Here is an 18,234-nt window from a genome sequence, read left to right as displayed (position 1 = left end):
AGGTAAATGAGGTCATAAGGTCTATACAAGTTAAAAAATGTCCAGGAGTAGCAGCCATGATTTAGACAAAGAAAGCAGGTCATCTCTCTAGAAACACATGGATACACTACGAACTGCCTGCCTCCAGTGGAAAGCTCGATCAGCCTCTGGATGATACCTGTGAGTAAGCTACTTGAAATCTAACTAGATATATAGCCTGTAGTAACTGAAATGTGTGATCAAAGGCTACCATACCACTGTTTGCTCCAAGGTATTTCTCCAATATCGCTGTACCTTGTACCCTCTTCCAAACCTACTCCTTGTAATCAATAATGTTCTCCTTTGTACCCAGCATGGGAGACTTATTGGGAGGGGGTCTAGATTATGCCTTGGGGTCCCCTTGGTCCAGTTGACTAAAAGAGACCTTGATTTGTGCTTCAGACTGAAGGAAAAAGCACCCCAAATTCTTACAATGGGTCAAGTACCCTTCAGGTCTATAAAGCCTGTGCACTTCATGAGGCGCAGAGCCACTAACAGACCGAGACTCATGAATGGTGGCAGTGTTACCCCCAGGTTTGTGGATGTGCTCCAGGAAGGGGGTTGGCCAAACACAAGGCACCCTGAGGAAGGCACTCGGAGTTTGGTAGGTGGTTGGGCGCAGTGTGGTGGGTGGCTTAGCACAGGAGCACCCCCTACTGACCTGCTACACATCTCCTAGGTGTCCCTTTGATGCATACCTGAGAACTTTGAGGCATCTGATTGAGACAGAAGTTAGGATCCAGACAGACCACTGACGGACATTCAGTTAAAGGCACAATGGGATCTGATCCATGATCCCACACCTACATGGTAAGACATGTGATTGTGGGATTGGGGATCATATCTCAGTGGTATCCTAGTGCTGGTGGAGGGAAAGCCCCAGATCATCACCTTGGACTCTCCGCCGCACCGGCAAGTAGCAAGCTAGGTGCCCAGTACTACTGTGGGTTGAAGTGCTAGGCAGCTGATTGGCGATCCAAGACTCAGGAGCCCATCAGAACCCTTCAAGGCCACGTATTCAATTTAAGGCACGATGGGAACCAGCCACAAAGTTGTTAATCCTTGTTTTATTGCACCATTAATTGCATGAATGTGTGGACTGGTGATTATTTAAGATGAGTTTATCCCTGCTTTATAGCCTAGGAATTAAACACAGGGGTTGCAACTTGTCCAACATCACCTCAAGGATCAGTGACAGCTGAACACTGTTGGCTAAAACTGCCACTCTTCTGTTGATGCAAGTGTATTTCCCTTCTGTTTAAAACAATCGCATGCAAAAATCACTACATTGCAATTGCAGTGTAGCATTGGTTGGTGGCCACAGCACATTCTTAAAACCAAAGCACAATGGAGAGATCTGAGTTGATGCCACCAGAGGCTGGTGCAGCAGTGGTCAACTGTTTATGTAACTGCATCAATTCATTTGGAGATGAGGTGCGTTAGAAATTATCTTTAAAATAAATAAAATAAATCAAGAACGTTTTTCTGCTTCACCTCCTTGAGATCTTACAGGATCACAATGATCATTCCAGCTACAAAAACTTAGCAGAGCTCCCTTTAATGGACCCATTAACAAGGGTCACTGTTCAGCAACACAAAGGAATTACCTGCCCTGTAGGCCTTGAGGGCTGAAGACATGTCTCCTGGCTGGTGGTACACAGCACTACAAGCAGGTCTGGGGCAGCAATGGACACAAGTCCATGATTCTTGGCAAGCATTTGTAACCCATTTCAGACACAATAACACTCTTTTGCACTCCCTCTGGGAATATTCAAGCAACTGAATCCTACAATACATCCAGAAAGGACATAAAAGCGTGGAAAAAATACTTATCTGATAAAAAGACTGGGAACAGTTTACTTAATAGATAGGGTGACAATATGTCCCAGGCAAACCAGGACAGACCCAGCTTCCATATTCTGCTCCCAGCCAGTTGGTCGAAAGTCCCAGAGCAGACTCTGGCAGGGAGGTGAAGCAGCACAGTGCACCAGACCAGCAGCTAGGTAGGCACCACTGCTCATGTGTAGGAGCAAGGTGGGCAGACTGGAGCAGCCACCACCCTGCTCCAGTCCACCTGCCTTGCTCCTGCATAGCAGCATCAGTAACCCCTACAGCTACTTAATACAGAGTTTGTTGCATCTTCCTCTGAAGCAGCTAGCCACCAACAGTGACTGGATCCTAGACTAAATAGTCCTCTGCTCTAATCCAGTACAAAATATTTGTGTATAAGTGAATTTTGAAGTTGCAAATACTATTTTATAGTTACATATTCAAGCCATTGGGTCAAAAGTCATTGCACACTCATCCCATCGATCAATCCAATGCAATGCTTTTGGCCAATCAGAAGAGCAAAAGAGCATGCATTTTTCACATTCATAACTAATCCATGGGATTCACCGAATACAAAAAAAAACCAGCTCAAGGAACTCAGCCCCTCTGCTTGCAGGCATTTCATAACCCTAAACAAAAGGCTAAACTCATTGAGTAAAACTATTCACTAGGAATTCTTTGCCTGGTGAATTACTTACTGAGTAGCTGAAACTACTGTTTTTAGGTTTGCCTCGAAGCTGTGGTCTAAAAGCTCTATATTATTCTTTGAAGTAAAGACTGTCAGGCCTGGATCTTCAGTAATTAAAGATTCCGCTTTTCCCAATAGACAACGTATGTTCCGGGAGGTTTCCACAGCTCCCAACTCCTTTCACAGTTAAGCAAAATGGAGACAGAGAAATTCTTGGCTCTAGTTATGCTATGTGTGATTAAAATCCAAACCCATTGGGATACAAGGGGAGAATTTCCCTGGGAATTCAACTGGAGCAGTTCTTCCTTTCTGGCCATTGCCAAATTATGTCTGCAGGAGCTAATGACATCTCTGAAGAGGAACACTTACAACGTGGGAAATATTTCATCCCATCCAAAAAATATGCATGGAAATTTGCTGTGTAGCAATTAGGCAACATCCAAGAGGTAGATTGATCAAGAAACATTCAGCAACTGCACAAACAGCTAGCCTCAGCTGCAACTACTCAGGCTACTAGAAACCACTCGCAGACTAGAGATGGTCTTATAAATATCTTCTACCCCATGCATACTTGGATAATATCACTGTTGAAATTAAAGCAATTTCATACACAGAAGGTAATTAGGAAGGTATTGATATGCTTTTAGTTTCCTTTAATGAAATTTAGCAGCTGGAAACAAGGAAGAGCCAGCATTATAGGGTTTGCAAATACTCCAGAACTACTTCAGGGGCAAAATTCTGGCTCTAAAGCACATCATGGGACTCTGACTGGTGTGGTCTAGCCCCATTTTCCCACAGACTTGCATCTGATGCAGTATAGAGAAGCCCAAAGAGTATTCAAGCAAGTGCTCCCAAAGCTGGCTTTTGCCCAATTTTGCTAAAGAAAGGGACAAGAGGGAGAACGCAAGGCCCTGAGTGGGGGGGAAAAGCAGGAGCTACAGTTGGTTTCAGTGTTAAGAGAAAGACTATTGATGAAACCAGAACCATGGTCAATCAAGTTTCCACAAGATAAGGTAGGCCTGCCAGAGCTGTGCATACAAGAGAGATGCCACAGTCTTGCAATGAGCCTGTGCCAGCTTAAGAGTCAGTACTACAGGAAATGATAAGGGGCCTTCCAAAGTGGTTAGTGCCATGGAAACAAGCCCCAGGATGATAGAGGGTGCTTTCAGCAGCACAACACTGGTGAAAAGCTATTGTTATTTTCAAGCTGTGTTGGGAACCACTCCAAATGGTAGTGTCAGAGGAAGAATAATGCAGGATGGGTCTTGTTTAGAGGAGCTACTTGTGGAGTATCTGGGAAGGAAGAACCCCCAGCACATCTACAGGCTGGGCATTGTTAACCTGACCAGCACTCCAAATGAAAGGGATCTGGGGGTAATAATACACCCCAGCATGAATATGAGCTGGCAATAAGATGCTGTAGCCACTAGGGCCAATAAAACTCTGGCATGCATCAGTCGATGCATCTCCAGTAAATCCAAAGAAGCGATTCTCCCACTTCACTCAACATTGGTGCGGCTGCATCTGGAGTACTGCATCCAGTTCTGGCTACCGCACTTCAACAAGGACGTGCTAAAGCTTGAGAGGGTCCAGAGAGGGGCCACCTGTATGATCAGGCAAGCCATATGGAGGAGAGGCTGAGGGATCTCGGACCCTTCAGCCTAAAGAAAAGAAGGCTGAGAGGGGATCTGATTATGGCTTACTGCTATATCAGAGGCGTACATCGGGGCTCGGTGAACAACTGTTCACCAGGGCGCCTTGGGGGAAAACTAGAAACAACGGCCACAAACTCCTGGAAGATAGTTTCAGGCAGAACATTAGGAAAAACTTCTTTACAACTGGGGTATCCAGACTATGGAACAAGTTCCCCCCAGAGGTGGTGCAATCATCTACTCTAGAGGTCTTCAAGAGAAGACTGGACAGTCACCTGGCTGGGGTGGTCTGACCCCAGATGTCTTTCCTGCTCATGCAGGGCACTGGACCCAATGATCCTTTGGGGTCCCTTCCAGCCCTATGATTCTATGAGCATCTGCCCTTCAGACTTCCCCCCGCCATCCAATACCTCATCCAGGCAAACAAAAACTTCTTTGCCCACTCTGGTCTGAGCAGATACAGAAATTTGCAGAAGGAACCTGTGCTTGCACTTTTATTCCCTCAGGGAATCCTATGCCTGAGGCTGGCCCATTGGATTTTACAAGGAGGCGAGTCTGTATGGCTGTTTAGTTGGAAAGGACTTCATGAGGCCATAAAGTCCAGCCCCCTGCTCAAGGCAGGATCATCTCTGATTAAGCCATCCCAGCCAAGGGTCTATCCAACATGCTTTTGAAAATTTCCAGGAGTTTTCAGAAGAGTCCACAGTTTCTCTAGGCAGCTTGTTCTAATGCTTCATCCCCCTCATAGTCATTAAATTCTTCCTAATCTCTAAACTTTATTTCCTCCGCTGCAAATTGAGGCCATTGCTCCTAGTCCTGTCCTCTACAGCCATGGATAAAAGTATCTTTTGATCCTCTTTGTAAATCAACCTTCAGGTATTCGAAGACTCTTAAATCCCCCATTAGTATTCTCTTTTCCAGACAAAATAACCCTAGTTCTTTCAGCCTTTCCTCGTAAGTCATACTTTCCACACTTCTAATCATTTTTGTCACTCTGCTGGACTCTTTCTGATCTGTCCAAATCTTTCTTGAAGTCTGAGACCAAAAACTGGCACACTACTCCAAATGAGGCCTTACCAATGCCAAGTAGAGTGGAAGAATCACTTCCCTGGATCGGCAAGTGACACTCCTGTTAATATGTATATTGTTGGCTTTTTTTTTGCAACAAGAGCACACTGCTTCTTATATTGAGCTTATGGTCCACTGTATCCCCCAGGTCCTTCTCTCCAGTTCTGTAGACTAAGTAAATCTATTTGAGATAAAGTCTATATTTGTGCATGCAATTATTCCATCCCAAGAGCAGGACTTTTCACTTGCCCTTGCTAAATTTCACCTGATTGATTTTGGACCATGTCTCCAATTTATCCAGGTTGTTCTGGATCCTTGATCAAACAGCATTCTCCCAGCACACAGAAGACTTGCAAGCAGTGAAGACGGTGCTCAATATTAACTGATGGTCTCACTATTGGAGAGGTAAAACTTTAATTTGGGTGACTTCAAGGCAGCCCTCTGGAGGAATGTTTTAGAAGGAAGGACCCACAAAACAATTTAGCTTAGATTTAGTAAAGGTTGAACTTAATGTATTTACTAGAAAAAAAGTGGTAAATGGTAAAAAAGGAAAAACTAGTAAAAAAACTGGGAAAAGATTAAATAGTAGAACAAGCAGTTTCCTGAGGGGCTGAACACAGACACAGCAAAAGCAGTAGTAACAGAACTGGATCAATGTTAAGCTCCTAAATCCAAAAGTAGGTGCCTAAGTGGCCTGATTTAAGAGATTAACCAAGGCACTGGTGACTTCTCTGACAGAACAAAACTAGTCAGGTCAGGCCCCTTCTTCCATCTTGAAGGCTATGTCTGAACACATAGCATCTGCAATCTCCAAGGCATCAACTGAGCATTCACACCATCCAGCCCCATCTTTTATCCTGGCTGGCTTTTAGTTGTTTCACCAATATCTCAACAACAGGCACTAGAAACAGACACAGGAGCAATTGATATAGCAGATGTTGGCTATCCACTTGTGGTAATTCTCTGATAATGTACCTTTTACATGAAGCATGTGAATGCCTCACATTTCTTCAGCAGAACCAACCTCCAGGGAATGAGCATAATTGCTCTTATAATGAATATGGTCTACTGAATTTAAAATGCTACCTTGCTCTCTTTCCCCCTTGCACCATGGAGTGTTTTTCAAAAGGCAGTTGTTAGGGTAGAATTAAAACTAGCCAACTGTCACAAGTTAGTCTCTAAAAAAAAGACTGAGTTTTAAGTCAAAAGTAAGCTTTTCGAAGACTGGTAAGACAGGGGAAAGTTGGCTACCTGGGGAAGGCAAAACCTCATTTGTTTAGCTGAACAGTCAAAGGTGTCAGGTATGTACAAAATGAAACAACACAACTGTATTCAATGACAACCATGAGAGCACCACCCAGTGGGGTAGAAGGGAAGTGCAAAAGTGAATCAACTACTCCAGACGAACCAGGATGTCGTTCCTCGTGTTTGACCAGCAGAAATTACCTCTGATTTCTCACTGCTGTGATTTTAGAGATGCAGGGGCAACATATTCTTACATAATATTTAAAAAAAAAATACTCAAGTGTCTCAGAAGCCTGTATCTTCACTAAAAGTCAACAAGATGCATTAGTTTTTGAAAATCTTGCCTTGCATCTTCCAGTCAGGACAAAGCTGAGGGTCCCGTCTGCTGGCAGGCTCCAAACATGATCCTGTAACTCTTGCAAGGGGGCCCAGTGTCCTGGCCCAATTCTAACCTGAGATAAATTCTTGTAGTCAACAAATACCCCGCACACTGAAGCAAAGTTTTCTTCACTCCCCATTCTAAGCTGCTGCTATGTTCTCTATTAGAGAGCATTCTACTTCTGCCAGGTGAAATTACCTATAAACCTTCTGGGGGAAGAGACTATATAAAACTAAATTACCTTCTCTGACTGGTCTTGCAGAAGTACTTTCTGGTATAAAAACTCACTTCTCACCTGGACCAAAATAATGCATCATTCCAAGTGTGACCTGCTGTTAGGGGAAAAATCCATGTTAATTTTCACATTTAAGAGTCTTTTCTCCACCCATTCCAATATATGGAAGTGGTAGAAAGTTAATTCTTTGAGCAGTGCTAAATACAAAACACCCAGAAGAGGCCAGGTCTAGAGGGGGTCCAGAGGCTAGAAGACTACCCTTAGACAATGAAGACTCAGCTCCAAGGTAGTTTGTTCCACTGAAGAACAAGAAACAAAAGCATTAACTTTCCTTCCCATTTTCTGTCCTGTAAACCAACACACTTGGGGCTTGATCCCATGCAGCATTTGTACTAACTGCCAGACACAGAAATACAAAGAGAAAAGGTGACATGTGGGATTGGGCACATGAGAGTGCCCAGAGCTGCATTTGCAACTAACAAATCACTCTATATGTCTAACAAAGGAGGAAATATCTAGGTTAAGTGTGTTGGAGAAAAACAAGTATTATGTTTCTATCTCCCCCTCCAAACATCCTGCCTTTTCAACCATGCTTTTTTCATTAAAAAGAGCTCACCCCACAGTGCAGAGGGATGTAGCTAGCATTTAACCTTACCCACACCCACAGATAGCCCCTGCTCACATTTCTGGTAAAGCCCAATGCCTTTAAATGCCATGTTATGCATCTTGCTGACCTGTTAAGTCCCTTGAATGGCTGGACCACCCTTTGCTTCAGGTGTTGCTTCCTTGACTACCAAGCTAGATCTGCTTTTGTACTCTTGATTGAAGAAACCAGGTCCAAGGAAGAAGCTCTCAAGACCTGTACCTCTATATATAACGTGTGCTCCAAGTAGAAATCCTCCTATCACTGAAGGACTAAACATAGAAATTTTGCTTACAAGACATAGCTAAAGAGGCAAACAGCTAGTGTGGTCTGGGGTGGTTCTATCAATGTATTTGTAAGTACAGAAAACATGTTCCTGAGGTCCATAATGAAGAGTGTATTAAAGACAGAAGAACAAGGAAGGGGGCAAAAATAAAAGCATTTGAGAGAGAGAAGGGAGAGGGTGGTGGACAGAACTGGAAACTGGGAGACAGATGAGAGCCAGTACCTTTGTCCTGCTTGACAAAAAAGAAAAAAAAACTCACATGCTTTATACCCCACTGTTGATAATCATGGTATTTCACTTGACCGTTACACCGAAAATGAAATGTGGCTGAGCAACAACATAATTTAAAGTGGTTTCAAGAGGATGAGTGACTTTGCACAGACTATGCAAATTGGTTTCAGCATTCACAAATTACCCATGGTTATTTTTGCTTTTGTTCTGAGATTCAATTTACCTGTTGGAGAAAAAAGAAAGCTATGTTTTTTGGAAATTCAAGCCACGCTCTCCCCCGTTTATATTCTGCAAAGCAGTATCGCACAAATGCATGAAAAAACATCTTAGTTACTTTGACTCTACCGGCCTAGGGACTATGCCATTTACTCATGCCATTTATTCTAAATGTGATTCATCATGTGGAAATTGGGATTCCATTAAAATCCAAAGCAAGCTACTTGTGAGAGAGGAATGTGATACATGTCCATCAGCTGCAAGTATGAACAGAACACTAAAGTGTTGTTATACAAATGAACACACAAAGGTGAAATAGTAGATGTTTACTCTGTTTATAAGTAAACTGAAGACATTCAAATTCCAACGCACTTTTTAAAAAATATGATTTCCTACTTTGATTTATTTTCCTTTAATAACACAGTTTAGCATTTCAAAGTTTTGCATTCTACACTCTTAAATGCTGTCCTTGTTTATTAGCATTTAAAACACAAAAGAGACATAGCAAGACCTCCAAACACAAATAAATACCAAAACACAATATACAATAAACTGAAATACAACATATAATAATGCTATTGGAAAATTAAGACGTCGCTAATTTTTTTTTCTCATTAGCAACATGGTTATTGCTGAGCAATAAATTACATTTTAAAGGTCTTTTTTTCCCCTAAAAAAAAAAAGTATGAGAACCACTGGTTACCAGATCACTTGCACTGTATCCGTACAGCTATTGATAATTAAGACAGGCAGAATATACACAATCAAATGAAGTTGGCCTTCTTTGGTCTTTGTTTTTGGATCATAAAACTGAACACAAGAGGTGTACCATTCACTGAAGAGTATGAGACGAAAAGTAGTTACACAAGTTTTTAAAACATTAATTTATACATTATTCTTGACTTCTGATGTATTTCCTATAGGTTTTTTAAAAATAATTTCTTGGAAACAATATCAGCTTTTAATTTTCCAATTAGTATGCTATTTTGTGCATCTTAAGGTTATCCTACTTGTCTAAGATAAATGGACTTATCCTGTAGCCCATCATCTCCAAATGGGATGTTCTTCACATTCTCTAGTTAACACTAAGTCATTGGAGTTTTTATATCATCTATAAGAAATCCTGAACTTTCCCTTTTTACTCTATAAAACCCAAAAGTTATGTAATATAAACACAATGCCTACAAGGAAAACGTGGATCATATGGTACATCAGCAATGATAAAAGCTGGATTTTTTTTTCCCCATTCCACAAGTACAGACTATACAACTCTCTGCCAGTGACGCAGGTCATAGTTGGAAAATGTGTCCCTTCATACAAGAGCTATACCTGAATTCAAAGCTCAGAACACTATGCAGGAGGATGACCTTTACTGATGGTAATATGCTGGTTTAATCTCAGTAACCCTTAGACAGAGTCAAATTTTATCACTACGCATCACATTGCCAGCAACGGTGCGTGTAGACACTGGCATTGTTAAAGAAGTTAAAAAGTCCTTGCAGAACTGGCAACCAAATTAAAAGTTTAGTTCCAAAGGACCAAAACATGAACAGCAAACAACAAGAACAGTAAACCCTTCCCTGAAAGGGTGGATAAGTAAGCCACAGAGTTGGAATCCAGACCTAAACTTCACAAACGTTTTGAAATGTTTTGATCTGGGATTTCGAGTTAGGTGCATCTCCATGAAAATTTAGATCTTATCTGAACCCTAAGGAACTAATCCTAACTTGGAAAAAACACAGCCTAGTATCAACACTAAGATCATGAAATGGAAGACAAAAGCTGCATTCTTGCCGATAAATTAAAAGAAAAATAGGAATAAACAGACCCCTTGTGTGCTGTATCTCTCAACTCTTCTAAATCTTATAGGATGCTCCTAAACTTGCATCCAAAAATTCTCCCTAACCCTCCTCCATCTGGCTCTTCTCAGTTGAAACTTGGATTAGAAGGCAGGAAATAAGAATAGTTAAGCCCTCTGTTTTTTTGGCTGAACAAAACAGATTTAGAAAGGGTCACAGTATAGGCCAAGAGAACCAAAATTAATTCACTTTACAAAGTTGCCCAGATGTGAGCAACATCAAAAGAAAGACTCGACTTACTCTACTGGGTTATCCCACAAACAGAAACCGGAAGTTGAGTTTGTCTGCTATTACGTACACGAGTGCTGTACTATCCCTTCAGTCCACCAGTTGTTAGTCCTGTGAAGCAGAGAATTGGTACGGTGTGGACAAGTGGGCTGTTCCATACGTATGCCCCCAAGTCATGACGGATTGTGTGTTTAAGTCTAGCCCTTTCAGTCTTGACTATGGGTTTTCAAGATGTGTCACTTCACTTCTCTCAGCTCCATTTAGAGATTACATGCAGTCCAGTGGTTTGAGCACAGCACTAGGAAACTGGAACCTCTGATGTCATCCTGGCTCCAACAGAAACCCAGTTTATGGCTCTGAACAAGTGATTTAAACTCTCTCATCCTCAATTATCCATCTGCAGAATATAAGTAAGGATTAGTTACTGTTGTAAAGGGCCTTGTAGATGAACAGTGCTCACTGTACTGGACAAAGCACTAAGAATCAAAAATTGAGGCTGACTTTTACCAAAGTAACCAGGAATTTAAATCAATCAGAGTCAAGAGGTATTGGCTGAAGTAGCTATAAGAAAGCCAGGAACAGGTCCAGCTGCTTTACCACTGTTTTAGGCTTTCAAATCATAAAACAAATCCTTTCCAACAAGGTGTCCACCACCAATTTTTCTTTAAAGGAGAATGAACCAAGTGAAAGACATGTGACTTAGTTGTCACTCCACAGAACTTTCCAATAAGGTTTTCAGGAGGACTCAATAAGCTCCCTTGGTGAGACGAGGCAGCTGTGATGGGCAGTGGGCTAGCTGGGTCTACAAACTTGGAAAGAGAATCCAAGGTTTGCAATTATCCACAATTCTCCCGTAACAGCAGCAAAATATATTTGGCACCGCTAGACCAGGAATAATTGGAGGGCTGGAGTTATTTTAATAATTTCTACATAAAGAAATGATTCTTTGCCTGATGGACAAACCTGGAATATATATTTATATATATATAAACATTTTTAAAACAGTGAAAACTAAGAGATTAGGTTTATAATGAATATCTTTTTCTTTCCACCTATTTATATATTTGCATAGTTAACACAGATCAAGGCATCAAGATTGCAGTAACGTTTTATACTATCACGAGGTACAGACTGCTACTTTTCTGATAATTCCCTGCAAACTTCTGTCTAGCATTGGACAGAACCAATACTCCTAGAAACTGCATTGTTTGTGAAACGCCTATTCCACATGATGGGATATAGATACAAATAGGTGGGTTTTAAACTCCGTCCCAACATGCCATAATCAGGGCAGGTTGAGCACCTGGAGCACTACAATCATAACCTAACATGCATGGGGTTCAGTACCTGCTACAACTGACAGAAATCTCCATTATCCTTTATTTGAGAGATTCACCAGGCACAGAAACAGGCACATTTCCTATCTTCATCTTTCCTTTTCCAAACAGAAAAATCAATTTGGAAAAGGAATTAAACTGCATCTCATATGTATAAGATAACTAGCATGTCACCCATTAAATGTCACTATTGTTAAATTTATGCCATTCTTTTCTGTTTTCCTATTGCACATTCTCTTTGAGAAGAACAACAAAGTTACAGTACAAGGCTGAAATCAACATTGCATATTTAAGTCAGCTTTGACTTAAAAGTTGTGAAGGTGTACCATGTCAACAACAGCTGAAACAAGATTCCTTTACTAAGATTAAAGAAGCAATGCAGGCATGGTCATGCACAAGGATCTCAGATTAGTCCTTAAACATTGAAATAGTTTCATCCTGTTTAAAGTTTGAGACTGTAAATAATGTATGTGTATTATTGGTAATACAGAGCCACAAAGGCAACCTCCAACTTATGGTATATAAGACCCTTTCACTAGATGTAAAGACAGCCGTGGGAGATGCTTATACATCAAGTTGGAGAGTCACTAGAATAAAAAAAACAAAAAACAGCAACTGCACTTGGCTGTGCATTGCTAAGGAGAACTAAACTGTGGATAATGACAGGATGCTACTGAAGAATCCTTCTCTGTGGTTATTATAAACACTGCCACACGAATGCTATGACACCCCTCTAGAGCACTCATGCAACTCCAGAAGTTAATGGGGTTTCATGAGTGTACCTGAGGACAGATTATACAAGGTCCCCAAAAGATTTCTAAATACTTGGGACAGAAATATATTTTTAAAAGGTATATTTGGGGAAAAAACATTGAATAATTTTACCCAGTCCCCAGGAGTGAAGCACAATGCATCTTTTCACCTCTATTTAAACTATAGAGAATGGTCTTATTTTCACTAAATGCTACATACTCATTACTGGAAAGCTGAGGGAATGCATTTCTGCATATGCAATATAAGTCTCGCAGCTTAGGGATATTCAGTGGGTTTTGCAATGAAAGATTTTAGTCAAGGCCTTGCATATTCCACAAGAGGCTACATGGAAAATTGAACTAAGATTCCTGGGTTCTGCAGTATGCAGGAGGCCTGAAGATCTTCTGCCAGCTTCACAGAGTTTTTTAAATTACTAATAAACCCTAGTAGGCCTCCATTTTATTTATTTTGATATCAAACAATGCACATGCCAAAATACATTTGTACTGAAAGCAGGTTACAGCATTATAGAAGCTGTGCAAGTGAACCTAGCTGTTTTGGCAGGTGGGGCTTTTGGCACTTGGGGAGGCATGAAAAGCAGTTTGAGATCTGCAGTTTACCAATGCTGGCTGATGTTTCGACTGCAGTGATCAGCAGTCAAATATTAACCATGTTGACATTTAATCTTCATCAGAAGATTCCAAGTGAATATCCCACTACGATATGCTATTCAGACCTTTTAGAGCTACTGTTTTAGGCTTTCTGCAGACTCAGGAAGACTACATTATTATTTTGCACTTTGCTCATATTTTCAAATTCTCTTATCCACCACAAGGGTTAGAAGCCATTAAAAATACAAGCCTGGATTCAGGAGCACAATTCTATTGCAAAAAGTGGGAGTCTGCAACCACAGATATGCAGAACACACTGGGCCCAGATTATAATACCCATCTCTCCAGTCCCAGATTCAAAACAGGATATAAACTGTCTTCACATGGCCATACGATCTCATTTAAATTTTGCAGTACATGCATTCGCAATGGGAGAAGAGTCCTTTGGACATTTCCACTTGGGAATCCTGTTTTCAGTAAAATTCTGTGATGCACATACACAAAAGCTCGGCTGCCTACATTCGCCGCTACTGAATGATACACAAGTCAAGTAAATCCTTACCCTAAAGCATAAGTGATGGGTTTACATATGCAGCCTGCGTGAAACTGCAAGTGCCATATATGTTTTTTTTTTCTGCAGAAGTCCTCCTTCTGTGCCAGAAATTAAATACTAGCACATGCCTCCATATATTAGGTTGCACCTATTGACACCTTTGTACCATAAAGGGAATACAGTACCTGGACAATGGAAGGCAAGAAAAGGAAGACGAGTTGCTACTGAATGTTTTGGCTGCCAAGAAGCAGGCAGTATTGTGGCAGGTGCCTGGAAAACCCATGAAGACCATTCAGCATGCACTGTATATTTGTAAGAACTTCTTGCAGGCACTGCGTGTGAAGGCACAGCCATAAAAGACAATGGCAACAAAGACAAAGCTGAACTACAAAGGCATGAATTCAACTGAGCCCTCAATGAAAATTGTGGCTATGCCCCCAGAAGTGGAAAACTGAATGGACACAACCCAACAGCCAAGAATGAGGCGTGCAATTCCCTTTCAAAGGTTCACAAAAGGGAAAAGAGAACATATTTGTACCAGTTCTCTCCACTGAGGCATACCTCGGATATTAAGAAGCACCAAATGGCTGATATATAGTCAGGTTATGCCACTAGGTTAACTTGTCTCAGACTATTAAAAAAGGAAGAATCAGCCAGCATGATTCAGGGCTGGGAAATGCTTTCCACTAAAGCTCAGGCAGTTATGATGAAGGAACCTGTGCTAAGACACTTGTCAGCACTACCATCTGTTTTCAATAACAGCCTCTTAGCATTCTCAGACAGGCCATTTCAAAGTACAGCCACCTTTCATACATAGGCATGGGAGGAAGCATGACTCCTTCCTTCACGTTAGCCTGGAGGGGTGTTCTCAAAGTCCAAGCTCCATAGGAGCATTGTGCGTAAAGTTTTGGCACCTGAGTAAGATGGATTCCACCATGGTCAAGCCATAGAAGCTCCGGTAGCCAAAAATGGACTTTGGCTTCTATTTTACATGTTGCAAATTGTAAGGGCTCTGAAGACAAGGGTACACATTATGTCTGAAGTCCAGTTAAGCTACCATTTCAGATATTAGAATTAATCTGAATAAAAAGCTATGGTTTATAAGCAGCACATCACACCTAAGGCACATGTATGCATGCAAGCCACCATCTCTCCATTAAGACATTGCTAATTACATCCTCAGTAAGAAGCAATGACTCCTAGTACAAAATGAACATACAGGATCATGAGTGGCTTTTTTTTTCTTTTTTAAACATTACACCTCCTCCCCAATACTGCAAATACTATGTGTTGCACATTTATGCTGTCAGCAATATATATAGCTTGATTGGAAAGCATGGGGCAGAACTTTAAAAAATGTACAGGATTCCGTTTAGAACTCCAAAGTTCAACAAATGCCCTAGTTTAGGGTGAAAACAATTATAAATCTGATAATGATGCACAGCATCCATGAGTGATTTTTCCTTAATTTTGAAATAGTGTCATTAACTACGACATATATTGTAGGTTTACATTTCTAAAGAGAAATAACAGCAATAGTTGAATAGTTTCGTTTCCTATCACAAGTGATAACCAGTGTTTTGATATCTTCTATTTTTCTTCCAAGAAATATCAGTCTATCAACAGTTGTAAAATAAAATGTTTTCTGTAACAATAGAACTTTAAATAAAAATATGATTCTGATTTAGATATTTTAAGAAGACATGGATATTTGTCAAGGTCTTCTGACAAAGTAATTATTAAAACAGAGACCAGGTGAGGCCTTAAAAAGACAATATACTATATTTCAGACAAGATTGCACTTAGTTTTTCAAAGTGATAATATCATAATTGAAACATTACTTCATCATTTCTTCTTTTACTTAACATGCTGACAGTTCCCCTCTAGCCCACATGTGAACTTTTTTTGTATTCTAGCTTAAAGGAAGAAAAGTCAAGTAATTTATTCAGCATATATTGTATGTGTCTTTTCACTTCCAAATGACTAGATCATTAATAATTTAAAAAAAAAAGCCTCTCTGACCGCAATCATTATCCTCACGAGGAATAAACGATTCTTCAGAGTTTAAGTGTTGCTAGTTCTATTAAAAAATATACCATGGTATGATTTCTTAATGTGTTGCTACTTTCGCCATTGGACCCTAAGCAGTTATGCCTTCAAACTCTTCCTTCTGTTCCACAAAGTGGTTCTCTGAGCTTTAGGACGGTTGATTGAAGACAAACTGATATAAAACCCCCAAATGGAGTTGTCTTCTCTTTAATCTGTCTCCCTGGCTATATGTCAGGGGTCTGGTAGATCCGATGTATCCACTATGACTTTAATAAAAATAGTATCATCTTTAATATACGTTCCATTTTCTAGAACAGTTTGAGCCACAAAGACTGGGCAACCAGATGCAATGTTCATTTCTCCAGTAGGCTTCTTGAAACTACTGCTGTTTGGGTCTGGCTTGAAAGCATCTCCTAAGTGACGGCGAGATGCTCCTTGATCCATTAGCATGAGAGTCACTTTTTGTTTGAATGGCCAAGGAAGCAATGCATCATATTCTCCACGCATTATGACAAAAAACAATGACAAGTGCGTCCCTTTTCCCATGCCATCACCATTAAGGTAAACTCTGGCACACATTTTATAGCCAAAGTATCCAGTATAAAAGGGCTGGCTGTACAAGGACAGTGTCTTTCCCATCACGGCTTCTTGCTTTCGACGTTTATAATCTCGAATTTTCCAAATTAATACTCCATTGTAACTGGCAGTTTCTAAAACTTGGAATCGAAGGTCCATGTCAGCCAGCCGAATATCATGAACACTCAGCATTTGATCGTGTCGAGTTAGCTGCGTCTCCAGCAGACCTAACAGAACATGGGAAATGTGCGTAAAGAGGGGAAAAAAGAAAAATACATAGATTTATAAATCAGTATCATCAGCGCTCTTATTGCATATAGTAAAATCTTGTTTTAAGAACCAAATCATGGTTAGTCACCTTTGTGACAATTTCCACTGATAATTCTGCCATAAAGTAATGGTATTATTTGGGTCTTTAACGTTAACAGAGGAAATTGAGGTCACACACCCAGTAAAAATTTCAAGAATTCAAATAATCCAGTACAAACACTGTTCAAAGCACTGTGCTATAGTCATAGATATTGCTGCCTAATCAGTTTTTATCAATGTTTACTAGCAAAGATTGCTCCTACAGAAGCCTTCAGAAATGACTATTAAACATGTGATCCCATCTTAATGTAGGAACATCCTGAATTGCACAGAATCTTTTTTTTCTTTTCTTTACTTTTTTTTGTTGTTGCTATTAATCCTGGATGAAAGATCAGACAATGTTATATTACAAACTAAAAGTGAAAATTCAGGCTATGCTCAGTTTCATAATGCTTAGGGTCAGAAGGGACCTAAACAGATCATCAGGTCTGACCCCCTGCCTGGGCAGGAACAAGTGCTGAGGTCATAACACCCCAGCCAAATATCTATCCAGCCTCCTCTTGAAGACCCCAGAGGTAGGAGAGAGCACTACCTTCCTTGGGAGCCCATTCCAGAGCCTGGCAGCCCTAACCACAAAGTAATGCCTCCTGATGTCCAGCCTGAACCTTCTCTTTAACAATTTGTGGTCGTTATTCTTAGTAACCCCAGTGGTACCTGGGGGAACAGAGCTTTAACTAATTTCCGCTGGTCCCCCTGGTGAGTTTGTAAACAGCCACCAGGTCCCCTCTCAGCCTTCTCTTGTGGAGGCTGAATAGATTCAGGCCATTTAGCCTCTCTTCGTAGGGCTTGACCTGCTGCCCCTGGACCATGCAAGTGGCTGTCCTCTGGATCCTCTCAAAGTTAGCCACATCCCTCTTGAAGGGTGGCACCCAGAACTGGATACAGTACTCCAACTGCGACCTGACAAGTGCCGCATAGAGGGGGAGAATCACCTCCCTGGACCTGCTTGTGATGCATCCATAGATGCAGGACAAGGTGCGGTTAAGCCTTACTGACCGCTTCCTTGCATTGGCAGCTCATGTTCATCCTGGAGTCAACAATGACTCCAAGGTCCTTTTCTACCACTGTGTTGTTGAGAAGAGTGTTCTCCAGCCTATAGATGTGTTGCTGGTTTCTTCTCCCTAGATGCAGCATCCTGCACTTGTCTGTGTTTAACTCCATCCTATTTTCATCCACCCACCTCTGTAACCAGTCTAAATCTAGCTGGATTCTGTCCCCCCACACAGCATGTCCACCTCGCCCCACATCTTGCTCTATTGTGAATAAATATTCTTCTGCAACTGTGGCTGAGTGCTTTTTTATTTGCAGGTTCTTTTTAATGGCACTTTTGTTCTCTTCTCATGGAAAATAGTATTTGTCACTTTTTTCCTTTGTATTTTCCTACTCTGTCAAAGTTAACGAAAGCAG

The 18,234-nt window shown here is 41.0% G+C and overlaps 1 protein-coding gene across 5 annotated transcripts in view; it reads right to left on the bottom strand.

The window, feature by feature from the left end:
* Nucleotides 1–8,816: 8,816 nt before the first annotated feature.
* Nucleotides 8,817–18,234, bottom strand: part of TRAF3 (TNF receptor associated factor 3) — a 91,634-nt gene continuing 82,216 nt past the window's right edge. For all 5 annotated transcript variants that reach the window (XM_090034066.1, XM_090034069.1, XM_090034071.1 and 2 more), the window contains one exon: nt 8,817–16,685. In XM_090034066.1, the coding sequence (XP_089890192.1) occupies nt 16,114–16,685 (572 nt within the window). In that variant the 3' untranslated portion in view covers nt 8,817–16,113. The remainder of the gene's footprint in view (nt 16,686–18,234) is intronic.

Source organism: Crocodylus siamensis, chromosome 2, assembly GCF_052110815.1.
Source record: "Crocodylus siamensis isolate JL-2025a chromosome 2, ASM5211081v1, whole genome shotgun sequence".
Taxonomy (NCBI): Eukaryota; Metazoa; Chordata; order Crocodylia; family Crocodylidae; genus Crocodylus; species Crocodylus siamensis.
Note: the sequence above shows the minus strand (reverse complement) of the source record. Positions and strands in the feature narration are given on the sequence as shown.